The 27,970-nt window shown below is 36.7% G+C and overlaps 2 protein-coding genes across 3 annotated transcripts in view; both read right to left on the reverse strand.

Annotated features, from left to right (window-relative positions):
* The window catches only part of gosr1 (golgi SNAP receptor complex member 1), a 37,582-nt gene extending 28,213 nt beyond the window's left edge, over positions 1 to 9,369 (reverse strand). The window contains exons 1-6 of one of the 2 annotated variants that reach the window (XM_077208336.1): positions 9,264 to 9,369; positions 8,387 to 8,498; positions 8,188 to 8,275; positions 5,944 to 6,051; positions 5,089 to 5,180; positions 2,354 to 2,428 (exon numbers count right to left, since the gene is read on the reverse strand). In XM_077208336.1, the coding sequence (XP_077064451.1) occupies positions 2,354 to 2,428; positions 5,089 to 5,180; positions 5,944 to 6,051; positions 8,188 to 8,275; positions 8,387 to 8,498; positions 9,264 to 9,294 (506 nt within the window). In that variant the 5' untranslated portion in view covers positions 9,295 to 9,369. Of the gene's footprint in view, positions 1 to 2,353; positions 2,429 to 5,088; positions 5,181 to 5,943; positions 6,052 to 8,187; positions 8,279 to 8,386; positions 8,499 to 9,263 lie in introns of both variants that reach the window. The other variant, XM_077208335.1, reaches the window with a different exon arrangement.
* A 441-nt stretch (positions 9,370 to 9,810) lies between these two features.
* cpda (carboxypeptidase D, a) lies at positions 9,811 to 27,533 on the reverse strand. The gene is made up of 21 exons (XM_077208338.1): positions 26,777 to 27,533; positions 25,615 to 25,862; positions 22,183 to 22,325; positions 21,898 to 22,067; positions 20,343 to 20,728; positions 20,055 to 20,246; positions 18,726 to 18,893; positions 18,534 to 18,643; positions 18,318 to 18,423; positions 17,954 to 18,096; positions 17,704 to 17,873; positions 16,700 to 17,002; positions 15,431 to 15,626; positions 13,886 to 14,021; positions 13,630 to 13,776; positions 13,427 to 13,525; positions 13,151 to 13,215; positions 12,458 to 12,589; positions 12,183 to 12,368; positions 11,691 to 11,793; positions 9,811 to 11,587 (listed from the first exon to the last, which is right to left on the reverse strand). Exons 1-21 carry the CDS (start codon positions 27,403 to 27,405, stop codon positions 11,361 to 11,363), a joined length of 4,059 nt encoding a protein of 1,352 aa, XP_077064453.1. The 5' UTR covers positions 27,406 to 27,533; the 3' UTR covers positions 9,811 to 11,360.
* Positions 27,534 to 27,970: the final 437 nt, after the last annotated feature.

Raw genomic sequence — 27,970 nt, forward strand, 5'->3', positions numbered from 1 at the left:
CTTATCAAAACTTTCCACAAATTCGCGGGAGAGCGTCTTCGGGCAGCAGGAGAAAAAGAGCGGAAACACACCCCGCTTGATCCTGACTAATTATGTAAAAGGTCCGCGTTACATTTAACCCCGCGTTAGGTTGTGCCCCGCGCTCCCCTACTATACACACGCTGCCTGGTAGGCCTATCGGTTGTTGGATTCTGAGTATTTTTACATGAGCTCGGTATCGGTGCATCCCTATTTTTAATAATTCAAGCACTTTTCAAGTACCTCTTCAAAAATATGTCTGTTTTCAAGGGTTTTCCAGGACTTAAATTTCAAAAAGTCAAATTCAAGTACTTCAAGCACTTTAAGCACCTTGTACGAACCCTGTTTATAAGAAAGTGTGTTTAATCCCATAAGTTGAACCCAGAAAGTTATCATTTGAGCTAGTTTATTCAAGCTTTCCTAAGGCAATAATCAATCCACATGAGTCTTTAAGTATGTAAGAGTGTAATATTTGTCTCTGTCACTGGTCTCTTTTACTTATCTCTAGCAAACTGATGCACTGAAGCTTTGCTATGAAACGAATGACCCAGAGCAAATGCTCTGTCAAATTTTTTACCGCAGCCCATCGATTACTTTTAATGTTTTAAAACCAGTGCAAATTTTACATCCATCCTTTGTTATACCAAATTACCCCATGTCTACATGAGCAGTCAGGGCAGTCGCTTACGATGACTCTACAAATTTAAGTTATCAATTTGACACAGAACGGTGCAAGAGAGAGACAACCGGCTTAGCGGAGTTACTGAGAGCGTGAGAATGAAAGTGTGCCTATTAAAGGTAACCTTCCTTCATCTCTTCAGGCAAAGTGGCTGTGACACAGAAGGTGATGAAGTGCTACGCTTCGAGTTTCTTTCACCAGAGTCAGTCACTTCACTTAATGTGGGCTCCTCTCTTAAAGTGTACTTCCTCTCTACAACCATTGACAATCTCTGGAAGGACTAGAATTGCACCACTATCTTTACTGACCTATCAGTGGTTAGGTTGATCTCTATGATGACAGATGAAGTTTCAATACCATGTAAAGGCCCTTTTCACACTAAACATGACGTGGTGAAGCTCACCGAATACAAAACATAAGCTACATCGTCGTAATCATATTTATTTGGCTTCATGTTTCATCTGTAGAAATGTTTCTCTCAGTTGTTTATGTGCGGAACCGTGCTGAACTCAGGCAGGAGTTATGATCACATAATGTGATTGACAGCTCTAGAGCGAATGAGCTCTCTGAATCATATCAGACAAGCATGGAAGAAAACAGCGCTGTGTACACTGTTTCAAGTTCTTCAGATCGCATAACTCAGTAGAAAATGAACAGAAATTATAATCTGTATAAAGAACATACAAATAAATCTGTTCTCAGACACCAATGATTACAAGAACTCAATCTCTTCTCTCTTCCAGAATACTTTTCTTCAGTGTTTACACAGGTTTACAAAACAGCACCACCACTCTCACACTTTTGTGCAACAGCAGCGGCTCAAGTAAGGTCAAATCTAATTGGACGAGTCGTTTCATCGCGCGGCAACAGAAAAAAAAATTACACTGGTCAGAATTTTTTTTTTTTAGCTTTGCCGTGCTGCGATTGATCAGTGTGAATATCTCCATAGGGATCTATTGATTCGATTCAAGAGCGACATTGCGTCGTACATTTACGCCGTTTAATCGCGTTCAGTGTGAAAGGCCTTTAAGGCTCCACATTTAACCGAACAGAAAAGATTTAAGGGCTCCCTGCAGTTTTCTGCCAAAAAGCTTGTTGGTTTAACGTTTGAAAATAAAGACAGCCAGCCATAAATATTAGTACTGTAATTTTACAGATGTATTATAAAATAAAATTATTATCATTATTGTTAATATTAGATCATTTTATAAAATATTATTTTTACAGTAGCAATATGTCTTGTTTATCTTTTTATTTAGAAATATTAGTAATTGTATTATTATTATTATATCATATTGATAATCACACAATAAGCATAACAAAACATAGAGCTTAAATTTTTTTTTTTTTAATTTAAATATCAATTTCTATCAAAGCATTTTTTTTTTTATTTTAGCTCACAAATCATGCAGGCCTAGTACCATGTGTAATGCCCAAACTTAAATTACTTCCTATCAGAAAAATCAGGGATACAAAAAATAATAATAATAATAAAAAAATAAAAAAAAATAAAAAAAATCACAGCAACAAGAAACTCCACACATTCAAGAAAAATGGTCAAATGTAATCATAATTTTTTTCTTCACACAAAAAAGTGCAACCATTTAGTGAAATTCAGAGTACTTCAAGTAGGCAACAGAGGAGGAAGGCTCTTACTTTCTCAGGTGCTCGTGTTCTTTCAAGAAGAGCTCTGTCCGCCTGTTATTCACCCCCGAGCCACTCTTATATGTCCTGACAAGAGATAAGAACATTAATTAGCAATCAACCAGAAACATGCAATTACTCAGGATGGCTCATTGTATGAACATTATCTAATAGAAAGCCTGGCAATTCTGATGATGTGGGGCTTGGGTTAATATTGAGGGTTTTTCCTCATCCTGTGCCATGCACAAGCGCTCTCTCACAGAGAGATGTATACTGTTAATAATGAATGAACACTGTGCTGGGAAGAACAGCCCTTTCCCAAGAGTTCACCAAAGAAAATAAAAGACAAAAACACCCCCTCTGCTTATGCAACACCAGCAAGGCTATTTTAAAAGACACACAATGGCCTGATAGCACAAATTAAAACAAATCTCCATCTCAGATGCGAGAGTTTATGAGGGCGAGAAAGGGTTGTAGGAAATGGCAGCCAAAACGACGACCTCAGGCGAACTAAACTCCGCCTTCTGGTGGGTTTTTCTCTGCACCTATTGTAAACAGACTGATGTAGAAAGGATATTTATCTAGTTTCTATGGGATTACACCTTCCCGCTGGTCAAATCAACTGTCAGTCCTCACCAATCAAAGTGACTGGGCGCTGACAGCCAACTTAATCATTCCAACAAGGCTTTAAAGAGCAGTGCACTAAATCACACAGGAGGCTTTGTCATTTCTGCCTGTTCGGAAACAGGGGGAGCACAACATGCACAGCACGCACGACACAAACTCGAGGAGTGAGGCTTCAGTAGCCCGGCTGAAACCTTCACAGCCCGCACCACAGAAAGTAACTGGGTATGAGGATGCAAACACTGCTCTACATTGGCTGACAAATCCAGCAGTGCATTACAAAAAGTGTATTATCACCCTCTGGGGGTAAATGCGTATATTACAATTTATGATGTACAAATGAATGATTATTCCACTTTCTACTATTCTGTATGATAAGCAAAATAGTGACCAATACTGGGCTTAAGATAATGTAATCTATAAGCAAGACATACACTACCGTTAAAAATGTTGGGGTCAGTAAGATTAATTTCTTTAAAAATAAATATTTTTATTCAACAAGGGCATATTAAACAGATCAGAAGTGACAATAAAGACATTTATAATGTTTAGAAAGATTTAGTTTTAAAATAAATGCCATATCTCTTCTGTTTATCAAAGGATCGTGAAAACTGTACAAAACTGAAAACTTGAAATGTAACCCCGGTTTCCACAAAAATATTAAGAAGCACAACCGTTTTTAGCATTGATAATTACAATAAGCAATATTTCTTGAGCACCAAATCAGAATATTATAAAGGTTTCTGAAGGATTGTCAGACATTGAAAAGTAATGGGTTCTAAAAATACAGCTTTGCCATCATATTATAAATTACATTTTAAAATATATTAAATAAATAATAATATTACTTCAAAATATTATTATTTTTACTGTACTTTTGATCAGACGGGCTCAGATGAAGGCTTTGGTCAACCCTCTCAAAACACGTGAATGAAATCTGCAGATAAGCTGTCATAACCACATATTATAAACATATTTTAAATATTTATAATAGCTAACAGAAACAGTGCGGAACCTTAAATATTTTTTAAGCAATTTTTCATACAATTTGTGTTACATTTTTTAAAATCCTTTAGTTTGTTTGTTTTCAGTTTAAAATAGACTTTGAAGAACAGATTGGGTCATGGGTCAAGTGTTTTTACTGATCGGATATCTTATCTATCCGTTTTGTTAAAACTGTTTTACCATTTACACTTGGCAACATATGGGTCTCTGCAAAACGAATTTAAATCTAATCTTCAATTCCCATGCTATATGCAAATTTAACAGAGTTCACGTCAAATAAAGCAAGATATGAGCTTTATTTTATTTATCATCAGCTAATTTCCAGATCATAGACTGCAATTAGAGAGAGAGAGAGAGAGAGAGAGAGAGAGAGAGATGGTTGGTCTTATTCTATACTGAGTAAACAAGTTTATTGCTGGTCAGATGAGTAGGAGGTGGCGACTGAGCATGAGGCGGGGGGGGGGGGGGGGGGGGTTTACACCTCACTTGTGTAACTACAGGTATTAAAAATACAGTGCTGCAAGAGATGGATTGAGCTCAAATCCAACTCTGTGACAGTCAGTTTATTTCTGACTGAAAAAATAAGTTCAATAGCAATTGCAAGGAGCAGTAACGAGTTTTTCTCATCATATAAGGTACAGAACAACTACTTCAAGGCACACAAATGAAATAAGCAACCCATAGAGGTGCCAGAGCATTTCAGCTCAGATCAATAAATCATTATCCAGCCCTGCAGTCATGATCTCAGGGTTACAACCAGAACCACGTAAAATCTGTGTCTGTAAGACCCTACAGAAAGCTTGCTTGTCTTCTAAAAGGAAAGTGTAATATTTCCATATCAGTTCAACATTTTTAAACCCATCTATTTATAATCTTATAATAATTTTCCTGATGAGAAAATGAGAAGAAAAAAACAGATTTCATGAGGGCATGAATTCAACTCGTTTTTAAATATAAAGATCATTCAGATACTATGTTTATGGAGAGTTTCATTTCATACATAAGGTTTTATAATACAGATGAATGACACATTAGATGGGGTTAGTCTTCAAAACCTTTTTAGCTTTATATGTTTATAAGTATAAGTTATACATTTTGGAATATCAAAGAAAACTCACTCAATGTCTTTTCTCACAGATCCCAAAAGATCCTCTCTCTCCCTGATTGCCATGAAGTTTGATTTGGTTTTATGAAATTCATGTGTGTAGTCCTAGAGAAAGAAAAAAAGAGTTGAAGAGGTTATAAACAACAAACTGGGTCAGCTATGTTGATGTTAAATATAGGAACTGCCCTTTTATATTGAGAATACATTCTTCATAATAAATCCACTACCATTCAAAAGCTTAGGGTCAGTAAGTTTTTTTCATGTTTTGCTCATTGCTCATCAAGGCTGCATTTATTTGATCAAAAATTCAGTGATAACAGTAATATTGGGAAATATAATTACAACTTAAAATAACAGGTTTAACATATTTTATGGAATTTATTCCTTTGATAGCAAAGCTGAATTTTTAGCATTACTACTACAGTCTTCAGTATTACATGATCCTTCAGAAATCAATCTAACATGCCGATTTAGTGCTCAAAAAACATTTCTTAATATTATCAACGTGGAAATCAGCTGTGCTGCTAAATATTTTTGTGGAAACTGTGATACTTTTTTTAAGGATTCTTGGATGAACAGAAAGTTAAAAAAAAAACAGCGTTTATTTGAAATTAAAATCTTTTGTAACATTATACATATTTACTGTCACTTTTCATCAATTTGCTGAATAAAATAATTATAATTATTAAATAATTAATAATTTCTTTTTAAAAAAATGTTTAAAAAAAAACTTACTGACCCCAAACTTTTAAATGGTAGTGTATAATAATAGTTGGGCAGGCAGCTGTTTGTGGACAATAATCTCACTGATAAACCACTGAGATTATTTCATAAAATGAGAGGAGATTATAAACAATAAGAAACTTACCTGTAGGATGTCTCTGTGCCTCTGGAGAGTGTGCATTAGAGCAGCGTTCAGAGATGTTACTCCCGGTGTGCTCGTATACTCAGCCATCTTGTCATTCACACCTGTCAGCTTTAAACAGGAAAGAATAAAAATAGCTATATATATATATATATATATATATATATATATATATATATATATAAGGGGTGGAACGGTGCATGTATTCGTATTGAACCGAATCGGTAACGACTCGGTGTAATTGTCCTCTTAACCATCAGGAATCAGCGGTGAGAAGTAAGGTACACTCGTGAATGTTTATTTTAGTACTTTAGTAACTTACTCTACTAACACTTTAGGATACCCAAACCACACTATTAAAGAATCGTGTAAAGCAGTAAAGCAGATTATTCCTTGTGACATTAGAAAAAAAATGGATATGAGAACGTAACCTACAACTAGGCATGTGCCGGTATCAAATTTTCATGCTGCGATTAATTGATTGAGCTTTTATCACGGTATACGGTATTATCACGATATTTTAATTGCACAAGAGAAACAGACGGATTGGGGGTATCTAAAAAAAACTTGCATCACAATGTGTAATTGTGATTGTCAAAACATTAATTTTATTTTTTAGTGACAACATGTTATAATGTTTACATGGTACAGTTACTGAGGCTACTGTTTGTATTATTGCTTAACACAATTTTCATGATTTCAATTAAATTCTTGGATTTAATTTCAATCTTGATTCAATATTGACTCATTTGGATAAATATTAGGTAGGCTACAGTAGATAGCCTGCATTTAATTTTTTCTCAAGAAAAAATATATCTCACATAATGCTGTAAACATACAGAGAGAAATTAAATATAATGCATACAATATAAATATAATAATAATATAAATATAAAAATGTAATATGCCATAATTTTCATTATAATAACAATTATATAATGACACGTAAACATATATTAAAATATGTAATATAGTGCACATATTTAGCAAAATACTCCTCTCTATAGCTATTTTCTTATAGTCAACTAACATTAAACGGCTTTCCTGAGGTAAATGTAACGTTCTGTGACATAATTGTTCTCCTGCAGTGTTATTGACCTCTTTCCGTGGTTGAAAAACACTGATTGATCGAAAGTACGTATACCTTTCGGTGGGTTGTACTGTATCTTTAATAAAAAGTAACAGATGATCTGTTTACTTGAACTGAGGCGCGCGATCTGTCACGTCATTTACAAGCACCAAAACAGTATTTATTGTCTGAATTTCATTATAAAACCTGAGCTGATATTTTTTTCATATCAAAAGTAACCTGCTCTGTCTAGTCTGTCGGTGTCAGTGTCCTCTTTGCTCCGCGATTTTTCTCTGCGTGAGAAAATGGATGTGTGGCGCGAGACCGTGTGAAAGTGTCAATTGCGTGAGTCTCAAGCTGAATGCGTGAGAGTTGGCAGCCATGCGGGGGATAAATAGTCGGCAGCGTTCCTCCTTCCGCCGTGCTTCTTTTCCATGTGAGGATTGTTTACATTAGACTAGAGTGCACACTGCATTCACACAGTGCTTATACATGTGATGTGGGGATTGTTTACATCAAAGTGCGCACGCGTTTTGCACAGCATATACGCATTGTTTTTTTAAGCGGTTGATGGAAAATAAGCTGATGCGCGTTCTAAAAATCTAAATTCGGATCTATTATTTTTCACGGTATTTCGAATTCCCCGCGATAACAATATCGTGCATATTCATTACCGCGATTTATCGCATTACCGAATACCGGCACATGTCTACCTACAACTAAATTAACGTTATCTTACATATTTTCTAAACATTTTTATTTAGTTTTGTGAACCGTTTTATAAAACATGGCCATTTATTTTTATTTAAAGGGCTTATGTCTTCTATTGTTGGCTCATTTTGTTAATGTAAGCTACTAATTTAGACGCAAGAACTGGGTGTAAAAAAATTATAAAATAAAAATAATTCCCTTCTGCATTTTTGTTTTGCTTTTCCCTCCATTGTACCGAACTCGTACCGAACCGTGATGTCTGAACCGAGGTATGAACCAAACCGTGACTTCTGTGTACCGTTCCACCCCTAATATACATAGGCGCCCTGCTCTCTTGATATCAGCATCAACCGAAAAATTCTTGTCATCAATCAGCAGTTTAATGTACATGAGGATCAGGATGGGAGACTGTAAATTGCAATGTATAAAGCACTTAATACTAGCACGTGGTAATACATAGTTCTTACTTTCGCAAGTAGCTGCTCAATCTCCACTGACATGGTCTCAAACATTCTGTCCTGAGTGGAGTTACAGAGCAGAGGTGTTGTATCCGAACTACTGGAAACAGAGAGAAGAGAACCATGTTATTACCAACACCATCCTCATAATAATGATATCTAGAAAACATCACAATTCTTTGAATGAGCTACTACAGCAACGTCCCACCTGTCTCCTCTACGACCGTCCCGAGAGCTGCTGTAACTGGTGCACAGCTTGCTGAAAGACACCAGCTTCAGGTCCAGTTCGTTCTCCAGCTGCCTAGCCTGCTTCCGCAGGTCTGTCAATGTGCAAAAATGTAAAGAATAAAGATTATGACATTCAGTGAATGATGTCAATGGTAATATACATTCATGTTCATAAAATGTAAGACTACAAAATAAATACAAAAGATGACAAAATAATATTAGAAAATGCAATAGAATTGCACACAACATTTCCCTGAGAACGTAATTTGGTAGTTACTTAGATTTACAGATGACAAAAGATTCATATCAGTCTACCTGGTTCTTTTGAACATTTATTGTTTGTTAACTGTCTACAGTTTCTGACTGCTGTAATGTGTTTTAGGTATCACAGGCAAACATTCAAAACAAGAATATGAAGCCCAACAGTGCTGTCTAGGAAGGCAGCTTACTAGATTTTGAAACACAGCCTATTAGTTTATTTCGTTTAAGTGTAAAAGCTTGATTCAGCTTCATATACAACAGTTGTGTGACTTTTCTGACAGATTACATCAGTTCGTGTTAGCAGCTACATTAAGTACAGAAAGTCTGTATAAACTTAAAGACATCAGACAGATGTTTAGATTTAGAGGAATAAAAGATGTCTCGCAGTATTCCTCAGGTTTTCAGGCTAATCAAAAGCACTGACGTTTCTGCGTTGTAGCGAGCTAATGCTAACGGCGATAGATAGTGTGGTAACCTGGCTGCGTTTCCATGAAAACATTACCAAAGACTCTTCAGAACTATGAATTCGCGTGAGTTGTCACAAAGCGCAATAAATCATTTGGTCAAGGGGAATTTGTAACGCTTTGCCACCTCACCTTCCCAATAGTTGCTGTTTCCTCCTGCCATCTTTGTTGTTGAACGTCATCCGCGGTGGTGCTGGCAGAGGCGGAGACTAGAGCAAGAGCATTTCAACACACTCTGCGCTGCGCTCCGTCGTCACAGCGACACCACGCGCTTTTGCAGGAGAATCGCACTCTCCTATAGCATTCCCGCTAATCTTTATTTGAAAGTATAGTTCAAATTACAAGCGCATTAAACAAGTTTAAATATATTCCGTTTCTCTTATAATATATATATACATATATCATATTCTGCATACTACTTCTAGATGTATATTGTTTTTCATTCTTAATCCCATTTATTTAAATGTTCTGTCTATTCTCTTGTGTAATGTAAGCTCCTGGAAACTACAGCAAATTCCCTTTGACATTTGATGACAAAATAATTTTAGTATAATAGCCTAGTAAATCTGAGTTTTCATGTTCATCTTTTTTTATAGTTGGAAACTGTATCTACAGTACCATAAAAAATACTGCATAACTGCATTAAACCTGATCATATTAAAGAAAAGCACATTAAATATTTAGAACAAAGTTTCATATTTATTTACATCTCATTTCTTTACACACCATTCACCATTCAAAACACTGACGACGTCGTCGCAAGATACTGTTTGCTGGGCATAAACAGGTTTATTTGTGCAGTTATTTCACTCTCGAAAGGAATTGCACTTGTGTAATTTACATATAGTTGGCAACAATTTGATATGTACAATCATTGTTGTATAAAAAAGAAAGAAAAATAAACATCAGCACAAACATAGAAAAGTTAGACATATTTGTTCAAAGTCAAACACACCCAGACATTTACATTCAAGCATGACAATCAACATCAAGCCACATTTAATTAAGATTTTGTTGGTAATGGGATCAGCAACTAATTAAATAATATTTTCCAACTTATTAACATTTGCCCTGTATAAATGATCAATCTGGCACAGAATGATATGAATTATACATAAAAACCTGAATCTTCCATCGAATTTTAATAGGGTGTTTGTTGCTTTTTTCTTTTAAAAGCATGAGCAAGCCACACCACCACTCATTCTTTTTCATTAATTTCCTGAATTGTAAATAACATTTAAATGTCAACTACATGAATGAAGTAATGACAGCACTGCTTATTCTGATCTTTCTGGGATGCCTGAGAGTGGGTGAACAAAATAAATATTTTCATTGGATGGATCTTAAAACAAAAATAAATAATTATTTTCTTTTTTTTTAAATGAACAAAATAGGGACAACATTTTCAAGAGTGCACATTAAGACAAAAGAATACAGACACACTGACTAAACACTATCATGTCATAGTGGAGTTATTATTAAACGTTTCACCATATCCCCAGAATATCAAACAAGAAAAATGGGAAGGCAGTAAAATGGGAAAGCATGAGTTTGTCTCTTATGTATCGAATGAGTCACCTTTATGACAAATGTGCAATGGTAGTGAGAAATGGCTTCAATATAAATATCTACATTTAGTATGTTCAAAAAGACATTTAATGCTACTGTTGAAATCTGTTGCACATACTTGCATGAAATACTGTACTAGTTGGATGAATAACGGCATAATGTAAAATATTTGGGTCATTTCACTTGCTGTATGACAGCAGTCTGTTAATCATAAAAATTTATAATGAAGCCAATGAGCAAACCAGATTCTCAAACCAAACGATTCCGGACTTTGACACGGGTCCACAGAAAAAAGGGGAACATAATATCATTTACACTACAAAACTGTCATCCTCACAACTGCAGCGTCCATGCAACCTCAATTCTAACAAGGCACAGTGTTTCATTATCCTTTTGAGATGGATTCTAGCTGTTTGATTTCCTTTATAAAGAGTAGAGGACCAGTATTACACAGACCCAGAAAACTAAGCAGGCTAGTAGAGAGCAGTGGTCAGTTGCATACACTACGGTGCGAAACGCTTGCCCGATTTCATCTGGGCATTAAAGTGCATCCCGCAGTGGTTCTCGGGATTTAGATGGTTTGGACAATAATGCTGCAGGCCATTGAGCGCCCTCCACTGGTCCTGCAGGCAGTGGACAGACTCAGAGAATGAGAAGGTCTTAAAGTTTGTTGGTGTATAGCGTATCCTCGTCACTTTCGCTCTCATCTTGAAATTCGTGGTTCAGGAGCGACTTTTTGGAGCCCATAGACATGAGGCGTATCTCATCATCATAGTCGTCCCGGTGCTGCCGTAGCCGATGGAATCCGTCCTTTTGTCTGTTCGACTTTGCTGAGCAGACGCACCAGATGATGCAGGCTGTCACGACCAGGGCCGTCATTGCGGCAGCTGTGGGATTGAGTAAAGAAAAAGACAGCCATTGAAAATTTGCATATTGACAACGTTTTTTTTTTTTAATGGCATCTCGCCGTGAGCGATTTGATCTGCCTACCTGCACTTGCCACGACTAATTCTCTTGGCAGGCCAAATATATCGTTCTCCATGTCAAATTCAATAATAATGGAACTTGCTGCTTCAAAAGGTGACACTGACACCTGAAAAAAACCACAGGAACAGTGAAAAAAATAAAATAAATGTATGCATAGATAGCGTTTCTCATTTAAAATGTATATTATATTATTAGACAATAAAAATGAATTAATTAAACCATCTTCTTCATTACATTGAATATTATTATACATTTGTGTTAAATTAAAGTAAATGTTCCGTATTACAAGTATATATGAAATAATAAAATAAAATGTATGGTATATTATTAGACAATTTAACTACCTCCATTATTATACAGCATTGTATATTATAGAGTTTGGTTAATTTAAACTAAATATTCTGTATAATAAATATACAGATAAGAAACAAACACACTCGCACACAGAAAAAGAAAACAAAAAAACAAACCAACACAGCAAAAAAAAACACTCACCCTCTGAGATTGCTGCTGGTAACCGTCAGCCACCGCTTCAATGCTGTGTAAACCAGGGGCCAGAAGGGCGTGGAAATATCCTCCCTCACCGGTGAAGACTCGAACACCACCATTCAATACTATTATAGCACCCACAATGGGCTTACCATTCTTATCCTTGACCACTCCACGAACCCCTTTGTGTACCTAGAACAGAAGAACCAGCTTCAGCAAAGACTAGCTGAGATTCAGTGCAGAATGATGAACAGAGGCAGAGAGGACAACAACAGACTGACCTCAACCAGCATGCTCAGAAGAGACTTCCTGTTCTCGGCCCAAAGCGTGGGCAGCATTTCAGCCGCTGGGAACAGGCAGCAGCTGGTGTAGACAGTCATCTCAGGACAGTGACCAAAGTCCGCACTGAAGTCCTACAACATGGAAAGAAAGCAATCAGAGAATCAGGCAAATTACTGAGGAATTAAGATTTTAAAAATTACTGTCGACTAGTTAGTAATGAGGGTTCTGGTCCGTTCTGATTGGTTTGCAGAGAGCAGTGAAAAAAGAAATGCTAAATGCAAAACATTAATTTAGAATACCAAAACGCTTCCCATATCTCTTGTTCTTGACATCCAAATCTGCGTGTCCAATCAAACTTTACGGTGTGCTTGCACACATTCGTGTCACTTGGTAGAAGCTAGCCATATTAGATACTAACGGAGTTTAGTTTTGTGTAGAATTTATGCTGTCTAACATTTAAAAGGGTGGGGTCAGTAAGATTTTATTTAATAAAATGCATTTTAGCTAAATACAGTAAATACATTTATAATGTGACAAAATATTAAAATGTTCAAATAAATTATGTAATTTTAAACTTTATATTTATCAAAGAATCCTAAAAAAACTGTCATGATTTCCACAAAAAATTTTTTAACTGCACACGATTTCCACAAAAAAAAATCTTCCCTGTTAGAGTTCAGTTTGTAAACTACCTTCATGCTTCCCATGTGACTGTGCCACTCTGCTGCTCGAAGGACACCATCAGGAATGTTGCCCACTGGGGGAGACAGGGAGAAAGACAGAAATAATTTATAACATCAACCTAGAAATAATTTATAACATCAACCTAAAAATGGTTCATCTACCTATAAATTTAACAGAGCAGAGGCTCTGAAATTGCTCACTGAGCATGCTGAGCATTTTCTTGTTACTAAAGAGATAAACCGTTGTTTTAAGAACTTGAAGTATAAAAAGGAAAATCAGCATACGTTGGCTGCTGTTTGGACATCCAGTATTGCCCAAGTGCATTGTAGGATGGTTTTTAGCATACACAGTAGCCAAATATCTCAGCGTATCATCATTTTCAACTGTAATCAAGAAGGAAGGGGGAAAAAACAAAGAAATAAACGAATCAGAACACAGATGCAATAAATGTGTAATTTCATAAAGCAGAGGATGAGTCAAAACATACCAGATTGCACTGGTTTGTCATATGGGTAGGTGACCAAAACAGAGCCTCCATCCAGAGCCACAGAGAGAGAGAAGCCCCTTTCCTGAATCAGATCCATCACAGCGCGCGTCTCTGGCTGAGGCTCTGCAGCACGCTGAGAAGCATTCCCTACAGAAGGACACATAAACAGTCAACTGTCTTGTAGACTAAGCAGTGGGCCGCTGTCATTGACACACACATTATTGAAATGTTAGGTATAATTTGAATGCCATCCCACCGAAGAAGTCACTGTCAAGGTCCTTGCCGTGAACATTGGTCATGCCAACAGTGGAGGTGCAGTTTTTCTCTTTCGCCAGCTCACGTCCATCTGGGTTGATGCTGGGCAGGATAACAATTCTGGTCTGATTTATGAGCTAAAGACAGAGGTACAGATTCACCTTCATGTACTTACATTTAAAGGATTATTCTGTTTGGTTTCAATAACATTGACTTGGCTTGAAATTATTTCATTGATAAATAAGGTAAGCTTTTATAGTAATTTTCTGTTAAAAAAAAACACAATGCTGTCGATAAGCACAGAACATTTATTTGACTTGTACTTGGAGAGAAATCTACTTAAAATGAGACTAACAATAGAAGTCTATAGGATAAGCATGGTATCTTTTTTTTGGTATCATATGCGATACATCAGGCTTTTATCGCTCATATAGTATGATATAACAGAATATGGAGAAAACAGCTCAATTTAATTCAGCAAAAATATACAGTTTATATTTCCAAAAAGTAAGATGAAGTTCTGATAGCTTGTGATGTAAATTAATGAGATCTTTATAACAGTAGACCTGTCACTCTATAACTCCCAATTATGTCAAGTTTTTAATTGAGGTTGTCAGAACATATAATGAAATGAAATACAAGATATTCTTACACTTTACAGGATGCTTTTAGAATTAAACTGAAAGGCATTTTACTTGCTAAAAAGTGTGAAGGACCAATCAGACGATAGAAGGCATGTAGCAGATTGTGTACAACACATTTTTCAGCAGAGTTTTGATCATATTGATAATTTAGAGGCCTTAGAGATTTGTTTATCAAACATGATACAGCAGACTTTATAGGGTAAATTTTGTATGCATAGAAAAGCATTTCTTATTGCTTAAACTGTTCTTAAAGGGTTAGTTCACCCAAAAATGAAAATTCTGTCAGTATTTACTCACCCTCATGTTGTTCCAACCCCGTAAGACTTTCGTTCATCTTTGGAACACAAATTAAGATCTTTTTGATTAAATCTGAGAGCTAGATCACTCCTCCATAGGCTTCTATGAGATCAAAACTTGCCGGCCCAGAAAGTTAGTAAAGACAATGCTTAAAATAGTCCAAGTGACTACAGTGGCTCAACCTCAAGTTTATCAAGCGATGAGAATAATTTTTGTGCGCAAAAAAATAATAAAAATAATGACTTTATTCCACTTTTCATTTTCTTCTGTATGGGCTTCTGAGTGAGTTCACGTAGTGTAAGAGTGCAACGCTTAGGGTTATACGTCAGAAGCAGGCTCACAGCATTTTCATTTTTGGGTGAACTAACCCAAATAGTGCCATTTTATGCCCAGTGGAACTGAGACGAATTTTTAAACTGTTTCCTTGATCCTGGGGTACATTTCCCAAAAGTATCGTTAGCCAACTATGGATGCAAGTTCCGTTGAATTGCGTTGGTAGTGATGGAACTTGCGACTATAGTTGGTTCTGGGAAACACACCCCTGGTTAGGAGAATCATACTGTGACCATCAAGGGCATCACTTTTGCACAAGAAAAGCAACTCACCTTGGTGATGGCTGCGTTCTTGCCGTAGTTAATACAGAGACTGGCAGCAAACTCCAGAAGCAGCTCTGTGCCCACTGGGGCGTTACCATGGATACCTGCCACAAACCGGATCTTGGGCTCTGATGGCTCTTGGACTTTAGGGTTGTTGGAGATCTCCAGAGCCCAGATAGTTCTGAACTCCACACTCTGACCAAGACTTCATGGGGGGGAAATAATTATCACATCACTGCAATTGTTTGACTTAACAAAATGATTTACTTCAGTTACATTTTAATCCATTATAAATTATTATAATCTGAAACAAATCAAATGCTGAAATTACCATTGGACCTACAGTACCATTCAAAAGTATGGGGTTAGTTAGCTTTTATAATGTTTTTGAAAGAAGTCTCTAATGCTCATCAAGGCTGCATTTATTTGATTGAAAATACAGTAAAAACAGTAATATTGTGAAATAAAATAAGATATAAAATTTTAAATAACTGTTTTCAATTGTATTTTATTTTAAAATGCTTTTTATTCTTGTGACACTAAGCTGCATTTTCAGCATCATTACTCCAGTCTTCTTTGTCACATGATCCTTCAGAAATCATTCTAATATGCTGATTTGGAGCTCAAACATTTCTTATTATATTTTGAAAACAGTAATTGTGCTGCTTACTATTGTTGTGAAAACCATGAAATATAGATGTTTAGATGAAAGTTCAAAAGAACAGCATTTATTTGAAATATTTGTAACAACATGAAAGTTTTTACTGTCACTTTTTATCTATTAAATGCATCCTTGCTGAATAAAAGTATTAGGCCTAATCTCTTTCACAAAAACAAAGAAAATTACTGACCCAAAAACAATACTGTACTTACCTCTTCTCTGGTCATTTATTTAAACTTTGTGACCTTAAACTTGGCTCAGCACAACTATATTTTTCAAAAATTACTTTGACTGGGACTAAGCTACAGTTCACACAGTAACCTTATTGTGTACTGAATGCAGAGACATTAATCTCTCTCATTCCAAAAGAATCGCCCTTCGGGGTTTATGGTCACAGAAACACACAGGATTCGGTTCAGGCATGTCTGCAGAGATCAGATAAACTTACTCGTGCTTTTGTTCAAATTAATAGGTGTTCTCTGAGGGAAAGGCATTGCACACGTGTGAATAAAAGCTCTCCAGAGAACTTCTGTGTTTAAGGTCCCTCATGATCACGGAGTTTGTAAACACTGAATCCAATGAGGCAAATGTCTGTGAGATGCATAAGAGAGCTGTACCTGTGGAGTGAGGTAATCTCCGGGAAGTTCAGGGTGAGGCCGCGCAGGAACTCGGAAACTTCGCTGTACCGTCGATAACGGAAGCTGCTCTGGGTGGGAGTGTCCTTGATCAGCTTGTCTAGACCGGATTCTCCTGACAACAGCTTGATGAGGTTTTGGAACTCCTTAACACTGGGATCCAGAGTTGGGGTTGAGCCTTCTGTCATCTGTCCAGTTGTGTAACTGTGAATCCGGGTCAATGTGAAATTAACAATCTCCACTCCTTCCTTAGGCACGTTGACATGGGTGCTAACTGAGGAGAAGCTAAAAAGATGGAAAGAGAGAATGTCAGTAATTTACAGTCTTAAGGCCAATTCACAACGCAGACAAACGCCAACAAACATGTTTGTTGGGTTTTGACGGATCAGTGCGTTACCCCTGTTGGCGTCTGTCTGGGGTATTTTTCACCCGACTGAACATGTTCAATCAGAGTTTGTCGGTGTCTGTTGGAGCAGTGTGAACATGACAGTTATTTTTCATATTGTTTGTTGGTGTTTGTCTGTGCGCAGTGAATCGGCCTTTATGCAAAAAGAAAAATATTAAATAAATACCGATGATGCTAGATAACTCTTTAGGGCTGTTGAAGAGCAATTTAAATAAATTAAATAAAATAAAAAAGTGAAAACAAACATAAATACAATGATTATTTATCTAAACTAATTGTAAATAATTGCATATCAACATTTGCTGAGAAAGGCTCCATATCTGCAACAATAATGTAATAGCTTTTAATTATTTCAATATAAGTAAAACTTTTAATATACATTACAAAAAGTGGCTTAATAAGTCAATATACTGTATAGTTACCATATTATAGTTACAAATATTTTTGTTGTTTATGTTTATCACTAAACAAAAGCAGATCACAACATATTTAACGGCCTCTGTAAGCTTCCATATGTTTGGAAAAAATTGCTATCTTTTAGTTTGGTGCCACAGTTAGTGCAGAAAATTCATGAAAGTACCCTTGGGCAGAGACTTTCAGAAAGTATTTTCCTGGGACGAGTAAGCGCCAGTAGTCTCCTGCTACGTTGGATGTGATGAAGTGATTGATCGGGTCCACAGTGATGGTCGCATTGGGGATGCCAGATCCATCTTTGCTGTCGATCACCATTCCTTTTATCCCACGGTGGACCTGAACATCCAACAAATATTTTTTTAAGGTGTGTGGCAGAATAGAGATGAAAAAAAAAGAGATAGAAACAGACGTTTGACCTGATGGATGAACTGCAGAAGTGATTTGCGGTTTTGTTCCCAGTACTTTGGCAGGTCTGTCGCTGGTGGGTATTTGTAACAGCCCAGTTCAATTGTCACCTCAAAGCAGTTAGTGTTGACGTAGTTCCAATCCTGCATCCCTCCTGAGGGAAAAGCACATAATGCACATTTATAGTTTATATTTACTTCTTATTAATGCATTTTTTCCTGGATATTATTTTAGGATGTCAATATCAACAAGAGGTCATCTGTCCATTTGTCAAGCGTATGTCAACATTCAAAATTTTGTCTTGAACTTTCCTTTTCTAGTTGTTTATCCCCCCCACACACACACACCCCACACCCCACACAATCTAGTGCTCACCGTGGACATTGTACCATGCAGCGCCATTGGTGATGCCATCTTGAAAGTATTCTTCGTACAGATGCAGCTCCTTACAGGGGTGACCGTCATGCATTTGAGTGTTTTCCTGAAACAAAAAAAAGAGAATGTTTTCCTGCCATTGATTTAACTTTTAATCATTAAATATTCTTTACGACATCATCTGATTTTACAGAAAAAAGAAAGCCAGATATTCACCTGAGAGTAAGCGAGAGCCAACATCCTGAACACGGCATCATCTGAAGACTTGCTGTATCCGACAACATCTTCTAGATTATCGTCAAATGGATAGTTCACCACCAGAGAGCCTGATAGAGATTTATCTAGAGGTTATCCGTCTGTGTTTAGCATGCTTCCAATCAAACAGAACCATTCTAAATTAGGACCTACCTCCATGAAGGTTGGCAGACAACACAAACGGGTAGCTCTTTGCCCAGTTCATAACAGCAATGGTCTCTGGCTGTCTGGGATCTGTGATGAGGTTGAACCGGTCAGGAAAGTTACGGTTCAGGTCATAGTTGTTAGAGTTGTTACGCCCCTGGATGCCATCGAGATCTCCTGCACAAAAGAGAATGTTTTTGTTACGTTTTTGTTACCATCTTCCTGCAGTTACTATGCTGCTCCAAAACAGAGAGAATTTTTTTTTTATAAATGTATTAATAATAATAATTTATTATTATAACATGGAAAGAAACATTACATAAATAATATAATAATATATTTATTACTATTCTTTATTATCATTCAACACAGTTTGAGGCTAACCCTTTCTTTATATTATAATATTGGTACAAATAGAATGATGAAAAAAGACAGATGCATTTAACTCTTTCCTTGTCAGTGTGTTTTTTTTAAGTGGCCAGCCACTGCCATCATTTTCAATCATTTTCACAGACATTTCATGTTCCCCAGAATATTTTGTTGTATTCTAGGGAACATTATATCAAAAGAAAGAACATAGCCTCTGCTTTTGAACAACAAAAAAGCTTAATGCATTATATGAGAAAATCGCATTTTTGTCAAAGACTACATCCAGATCGGATTCAGAAAGATGATCAAAACATAAATGGAGAAGATCAAGTCCATCAACACTCCTAATGCTTCACAGTCCTATAGACCTTATGCGCCAGAGAAACGAGGGCGCAGCCATCTTTAGAATATTGTCTTTGAACTTCCGTTTTTGTGGTCGCTCTGTTGTCCAGGAGTAATTTGCTTTTGAAGTGGATTTACATAATGTAAAGTTAACGAAAGTTATCATGAGGATTGTAATGTTTAAAGCAGATGTCTTAACAAAATGTCAGTAGACCGGGAAGATTTTAAAACGAGCCGTTCATTCATAAACACGCAAGATCGCAGTGGAAATACAGACCGGAAGACAAAAGACAACGAGCCCAGCGCTGAAAAGGGGCGGGGCTACATAAGGTCTATAGGTTGACATTTCATTCAGTGACATTAGGCAGTTTTAATTCATATGCCGTTTAATGTTGATGATCGCGTTATTTTACATATGCATCTGCTTACATATGAGATAGCTTCTTTTTTGCCTGTGTTTTGATTCAAAGATTCTGTACTCTTTCAGAAGAATTGTCATAGCACTCCGTACCTTATAATAGTGAAAACACGGATAGCGAAAATTTCAGTCAATGGTGGGGAAGCGTTTTATCTCAAATCAAGAAAATTTCCATCAGAAGGGGTTTTTCAGAGTTGACAAGACCTTACCCTCTCGGGACATTTCGTATCCATCTGGGTTCATTGAAGGCATGATGTGGATACGCGTGGAGTTGACGAGCTGGGTGACCTCAGGATCGGTGCCATAGTTGCGACACAGGTACTCGATGAGGTTGAGGAGCAATTCACGACCAACCACCTCATTGCCGTGCATGTTACCAATATACTTAAACTCTGGTTCACCTAGTAACGGAAGATGGGGGTCAGTTCATTTTAGAAGCGGGTTGACTTCTAAAGATGTGTGTTAATTAAAATGACATAAAAATGGGTGGAAAGTACCTAACTCATGGACACCAGGATTGTTGGAGATCTCCATGACCCACAGGAGACGCCCCTGAACAGATTTGCCGATGTAATACAGCCGTGTGATGGAGCTGTACTCAGAGCTGAATTTCTGCAGGAACAGCTCCATGTCGTTGTAGTGATGATGGCGGAAGTCTTGGGGCTGGATCGTAACCCTGGAGCCCTGCTTTTCATCTGCTGCTGCTTTGCTGGTGCTGCTGCTGTTGCTGTCTGTGCTGCCGCTGTCCGAAGAGGTGTCAGTGGGGGACTCTGGGATTGAGGGGGTGGTCGGATTCTCATCATTCTCAGCCACGAGGGTGATGTTCAGCTCAGTTGCTTTTCCCTCATTCACCTCCACCCCAGCCACGGACATGGGAATGTAGCTACATAAACACAACGATCGAAATAAAACACATAGAAAGAACACTTAAACGTGAAGGAGTCTCAGAGCATATTGTTAGTTGAAATAAATAACAAATAAAAGCTATTAGTACTGATATAGTAGCTATTAGGACTGAGTATTCATACAGATTTTCCAATTTGATTCGGATTCAATTCTATCTCAATTGATAAGGGTACATTTCATGTACATTATAATGTCAATTTAGTTTACATGTGAAAGAAATTTTCTTTCTGCTAATACTGTAAATTATACAAGGCAGTGTTTCATTAAAAGTGCTGACTTTCTAGGGACATTTGTTTTGGCTTCACGGGTTGCAATGAATGTTGTCATTTGTCTGTGAATTTGAATATATAGACCTTAGTCAGGGCAGCAGCATATTTCATTTTGGACAGGAATGAAAACGAGGGTGTGAGGGACAGAAGTACAGCGCGTTCAAAGGACTGTACTGTTGTTTAATGACAAACCAATTGTCTAGCTGATGAAACATCTTTCTGAAAAAACTTTCAGTAAACAAAAACTCCATAAAACAGTTTTAAAAGTTGCGTGATCTAGGGCCTTTATACTGTGCGTGACTGTAAATTTATCCCTCACAGCCTTGTTTTCATTCGTGTTAAATTCAATTTGTGTTAAATTTCAACTAACAAAATCTGGTTCTTTTGTTCGTGAATCGGACTACACTTATTGTTTTTGATTCACTAAAAAGAATGTGCGTGTGAATCTGACTACACAGGTCATGTTGTATGTTTTTGATTTACTAAAAAGAACCAGTTCATACGAGTCACTTTTTGAATTGGACTACACTGGTTGACTGCAACTATTATCTTTTTCTTTTTTTTTAATTTTTCACAATTTTATAAATTAACAACAGGGCCCAAACTATGCAGTTCAGCAGAAAGCAGTGATATCTCCAGGACAGGCAACGCTGTACATTTTCACACAGCAATTGAACAATGGCACAGAGTAAAATATCTTTTTAAAGATATAAATATTGGGATGTATATGCTAGAATAGAACAAAAATTCAATAATTTTACCAAGCCCTAGCCATAAGATGTATGAAGACCACTGATCACTGATTTTCCTCAGAATATTGAAAGCGTATGTACAGTTTTCCTCATAAATAATGCACTCCATCATATTCCATACTCACCCCGGGGCTACAGCTGTGATGGTGTAGATGCCGGGCAGCAGCAGGCGATAGTAGTCACCAAAGCGTGCAGTGCTCACATTGTGGTTGATGCCTGCAACCATTATCACAGCATCTGCCAGAGGGGCTTCATTCCTGGCGGCTCTCACAAAACCACGCACTCCAATATGAATCTGAACACACACACAACAAGGCAGAAACTCTGAAAACAAAGCCACACTGACATTCTTGTGGGGCTCATTAAAAACTCGCCATGCATGTCGTTATTAACACATCAAGTTCTCCTACCTTCTCCATGTAGGCCAGCAGGGCCTCCCGATTGTTGTCCCATTCTGTTTTGAGTTGAGATGAGGGTGGGTACTTGCAGCAGCTGAGCTCCATAGTGATTTCCAAACAGTTCCCCTTCAGGTAATTGTAATCCTGCATACCCCCTAATGAAAAGTAAGGACAAATTGTGTACCAAAGGTATGGGGTGAATTGACATAGTAGGATTGTCACTGCTTAAACTGTAAGCTTCTGCAAACACGAGGAACATCTCAATACAAAGAGTCTTTCGAAAGGTGTAATGTCAAGAATGTTTGGCCAGTTGCAAATGTTAAGAGCATGTAATAAATGTAGGGGGTAGGAAATCATTCATGTAAGCCAACCTACTTTTATATCCTTGAAACAAAACAAGCTCCAACCCATTTTAAGATTGATTTCAGAGAATAAAGAGCTGACAGATATGGGTTAGAACATGTAGGTTACATCGGTCTAAGGTAGAACACACTGTCATCTAACGTTTGACGAATCCTTCAGATACCAAACCAATGCTGATTTTTTACAATTTTGAAAGTCTGTTTTCTATTTTAATATATTTTAAAGTGTAATTTATCCCTGTGATGGCAAAGCTGAATTTTAGGCATCATTCCTCATTCCTCAGTGTCACTTGATTCTTCAGAAATCATTCTAATGTGCTGATTGACTCAAGAGAAAAATTCCTACTATTATCAATGTTGAAAACAGTTGGGGAGCTTAATATTTTTGTGGAAATCATGATATTTATTTCAGGATTCTTTGATTAATAGAAAGTTCAAAAGGACAGCATATATTTAAAATATAATTATTTTGTAACATTAAGAATGTCTATACTGTCACTTTTGATCAATTTAAAGTGGCAGATTCATGTACTTTAAACGGTACCATGGCACTGGCAACACCAAGGTTATGGGTTCAATTCCCAGGGATAAAACATACAACATTAAAAGCACTGTTGCTGTGGATAAAAGTATCTGCTGATTGCAGAAATGTAAGAGCAGGCTATAAATGAAGACTCGTTTCTATGAATCACACAGAGCTCGAGGAAATGAGGATCAGAGGAAGCACATCATATGTAATCTCTCACTAAAGGAGCAGATCAAACCATCAAAATTCAACAAAATCAGCTGAACACAGGACAAACTAATGGCAACTTGAGATGGCAATAAGCACTACGCAGATATATCTGCATGTGTTTTTTAACAGCTAAAAAGGTCTTCATTGTGAAAGACGTGGACTTCTGCTCTTTGCAGAATTGACTTTCTCAGACGGTCAATACAAATGCAATAGTTAGAGATAAAGCTGAGTACATGCAATTGTAATTTCAAAGTAAAAAGACAATCCACTTGCCAATCATGGCAATGCCCTGGGCAGCTATTTCCAGTCAAGCAAATTCAGAGGACAGACCAAAAATTCCACAATTGCTGCCAATCGGCAATTATCTTTCACAAAGATAACAACAACTGAAACTGTATTTTTCAAGTTAGCCCAGCTAATTCGTGCAGTCTAAGAGCAAGCCTAACATTACCTTACCTAACAAGTCAAATGACTCTTGTAATTATAGGTTTGTGAGGTCAAATGTCTCGGCCCCATGTTTTCTGTCTTTCTATAATATGTGACACTGCATGACCATTTGACATGTGTTCATTAATTGCAATTTAAATCTGAGGAACATAGGACCCTGAGAAGAACATAGGAATGACTGCCTAGATAGCTGGAGTTTGTCATAAAATGATTGAATATTAACTTCAAAAACGCAGCAGGTGGTCTGTAGATCTTCAAACTGTGTTGGGTACAATCTTAGAAACAGGATTCAGGTAATTGAACAGACTTTGAGACTGGTTTCTATGGTAGACTGGAATACCAGTTTCTAAGTAAAGAGAAAACAAAAAGACAAAAACAAATAAATAAATATATACACACAAATAAAAAAACTTAACGGGGAAAACCAATTTGAGTCATTCTACACTCACATAACTTATGCAGTGTTGTTATTAAGTAATACGATTAAAAAAGGTTTCTTTTATTGAAATAAAGCTGAAATAACAAAATATAAATATTAGATGGAAAAACTTAAACGTGAAAAAGCTTTTTTATTTATTTAAAAAAAATGCAATGTTGCCTTGAAAACAAAATGAAATAAAATAGGTTAAAGATGAATTACTAAAACTAAAACTGAAATAAAAATAAATGAAAGCTAAATATAAATATATAAAATAAGAAAAATGACAAAAGAACATAAAATTACTAAAACTTAAACTAAAATTAAAATGAAAAATATAAAACCTAATTGAAAGTATGAGTAAATACTATACATAATACTAAAATAACACTGGTCTTATGATCACCTTATGACTTAACCTCCTTGTCAAATGCACCACGTTATAAGGTCAACAACACACATCTTACAACAAAAAGCTAAAGATCAGGTGACATTTGCATAGGAATTATGCAATGTATGAAATTTAATGCCATAAAGGGCGTCATATTTAATTTTGGGATCTATTATGTTGTAATTTCAGGTGGTTTTAATGGTCAGCAATTTCAGTCACCACCTCACACGATGACTTACAGTCCAGACATTTGGGAGCGATTAGGGATTCACACAGGAGGTACTCCCTTCGTAAACAACACCAAACAAATGCTTTGCCACTGCTTTATAAAAGCTGAGGGAATAACATCCAAATGCAAGAAGTGTGATTTAATCAGCATTAGACTAGTTGAGCAAGTCTTAAGGTACATTATGGATCTGACCTGCAAGCTCCAAGGAACATTGTGGATCAGATTTCTTCTGTTTGACAGTGATGGTTGAGAATATGGACTGCAGAGACTGAGGTTACAGACTTGTAAGGAAAGTAATCAGAGAACACCACAACAGTACACTTACAGTCCAGGTTTTGGATTACTGCTAGACTATTGTGTTACTTACTAGTGCTGTTTGAGAACATTATAAATACCCCCCCCCCCCCCCCCCCCCAAAAAAAAACAAAGAAATATCGTTTCCAGCATCCCTCAATCTTAAACTTACTTAAACAATATTGCAGCTACTATTACTATTACTATGTCAATATTTGAAATATGTGACCAAATGGCATTTGTTTACTAACTCATACTTCCCAATAGGAGATATGCAACAGAATGTTCTGAGTAAAGAAGGATGTGGGTGGAGCCAAATAAAGACTGTTCCACTGAATTTAACACAGACGACGAGAAATTACCCCCCAACCCCCACCCCCCCTAATTATGTTCTCTGTGGAACAAGAAACAGAAAAGAAATCTTTAAAACCAGTAATTTTTCAAGACCACTGAAGTGAAGTTAATTACTCATTATCCTATAACTCAGCAGGTGAACTTCAGATAAAGAAAACAAATGAAAGGGGGGAGAATTAAAGCATGGCTTGGGAATAAGTGTTGCTAACATACCTGCCACATCATACCACTTTGCTCCATTTGTGATCCCATCCTTGAAGGTCTCACTTAAGTTTTCTTCACACTTCGGCTGCCCAGTTTTCATAACAGGGTTATTCTCTGCGTAAACCCGGGCCAAGTAACTGAAGAGAGCATCATCGGGTGATCTGCTATATGTGCCCTCTGACTCATGGCCTGCAGAGTCATCATAAGGATAACTTGCCACCACTGTCCCACCATGCAGATTGCCAGACAGCACGAATCTAGAAAATACAACCAGAGAATATCAGATGACGACTTCACATACACTGGATTAAGACATAACAGACATACAAAGGTTAATAATAATAATAATAATAATGATTCAATTATTATTAAAAAAATGTATAGCTGAATTTGAACAAAGTATATTTATAGAGATTGCACGTAAAAAAATAAAAATAGTAATACATGAATAAGTTGTTTGTGATTGCTGGACTACATAAAGATTGTAATTATTATTAGTGTAAGTGCAATCTCTATAAAATCTTAATCCAGTAATCAAAAACAACTTGAATAATCATCTTAATGAATATATATTTTTTCTAATTCAGCTCTATAATATTTTATTTTTCTGAATAATAATAATAATTATTATTATTGTTATTATGGTAATAATTTACAATAAGGTTTGATTTGTTAACATTGGATAACTACATTAGTTAACAAACTGACAATGAAAAAACACTTAGTTAATGTTAATTTCAAAATTTAAAACACTATTAAAATCTAAAGTCGTTTCTGAATATATTATTTAATGGACTCGAGCTAACATGAACTAATAATGGACATTTGTATTTTTGTTACTAAAATTAAGAAACATTATACTGTAACATGTGTAATACTCATTTTTGTAAAGTGTTACCATTACTATGATTCAGAAAAGGGAACTATTGTAGAGCTGATCTAAATTGGAAAGACGTACATTCATGAAGATTTTTATTAATTTGCTAGATTTTACAGGCAAAATACTCAGATTCCTGCAACACCTGTTGAGAAATACAGCTTAAGATGGTAGCTGCGTTTTGGAAAAGAACAGAAGGTTTTTTTTAATTGGTTTAAGATGGTCCTTAAATTGGATTTTCTAGCAGTTCTTCTGTCAGAAAGTTGGGTTCGGTTCGTTTGTGAATGGTCTTACTTGTTCTCCAGGATCCACTTCATGACAGCAGCGCCTTCAGGGATGTCTTCTGCTTTCACGTGTATCTCTTCAAACTGGTCTGGGAAACTTCTATTGAGGTCGATGTTTTTAGCATTATACCGACCCTCATCTGTGCCCATACAATCCCCCTCAATAGACTTCTCAAATCCATCAGGGTTCATGCTCGGCATGATATAAATATCGGTGGTGTTGAGCAGCTGTGTGACCCGCTGATCTTCTCCGTACTTCTCCAGCAGATACTCCAGTAGGTAGATCAGGACCTGCCGGGACACGGTCTCGTCTCCGTGCATGTTGCCCACGTACTTGAATTTGGGTTTTCCTGGTAACGTTACATCAACAGTGGGGTCCTTGGTGATTCTCATTACCCAAAGCTCCCTGTTTTCCACTGATTTGCCGATGCTGGTCAGATTTGCGATGTTTGCGTATCTCTGGGCGAGACTTTTAAGAAGGTCAGTAAGTTCGGTGTAATTGTAGTATTTGTTGTAAGTCTCTGCCTCCTGCTCGCCGAGAGGAGCTGAGCTGATATAAACAACAAGCAGAGATAACGTTAAAACCAACAGCGGGAGTTTATGCGATGAACACAAGTTGTTTACCCTCTGTCCCGACATGTTTCCGAAGGCACCTTGACGTATACATGAAATCCTATAAATTTGTCCGCCCGGAGTCAGGTTCTTTCTTTAGCCTGACGTCTGGATATTTTTAGTAGGAACTTCCTGCTAACGCTTTAACAAAGGGCGGAGTTTCCATGACAGCCGAAGTAGTTTCAAAATAAAAGTCACGACTACAGATTTCTGCCGTTCTGCTGTAACGTTAAAAGAGAACATGCCATGTCTGTATTTAATGTAACTATTTTAATTACAGAATAGTCGATGTGTTTTTGAACAATGTCGTTGGTTTTATTGATGGTCTATCAAGTGGACCAACCAATGATCAGCATGAACTAGTTTGTTATGTTTGTGTAAAATAGATAATTGTGGAGGTATTACTGTTTTAACGGGCAACATCTGTAACTGTTCTCTTTCCAAAAGATAGAGAGCCCTTTTTAGATCAGTGGATCAGTAAAAAAACTTTAAAAATTCTTCAAGACCTGAAACCCGAAACAACAAGGATTAAGGCCTCATTTGGGTTAAAATATGTAGCAGTTCTGAAAAGGTTCTAATTCAACTTAAAATA

The sequence above is a fragment of the Siphateles boraxobius genome, unplaced genomic scaffold (assembly GCF_051911475.1).
Source record: "Siphateles boraxobius isolate OS27281-9 unplaced genomic scaffold, OSU_SipBor_1 6, whole genome shotgun sequence".
Lineage (NCBI taxonomy): Eukaryota > Metazoa > Chordata > Actinopteri > Cypriniformes > Leuciscidae > Siphateles > Siphateles boraxobius.

Coding starts and splice junctions, on each gene's coding strand:
- cpda (XM_077208338.1), bottom strand. CDS start 27,405: ATGTCGGGACAGAGGGTAAACAACTTGTGTTCATCGCATAAACTCCCG. Junction 20,247..20,342: donor TCCTGGTGTCCATGAGTTAG/GTACTTTCCACC, acceptor TTCCGTTACTAG/GTGAACCAGAGTTTAAGTAT. Junction 18,644..18,725: donor GTCTGCCAACCTTCATGGAG/GTAGGTCCTAAT, acceptor AATCTCTATCAG/GCTCTCTGGTGGTGAACTAT.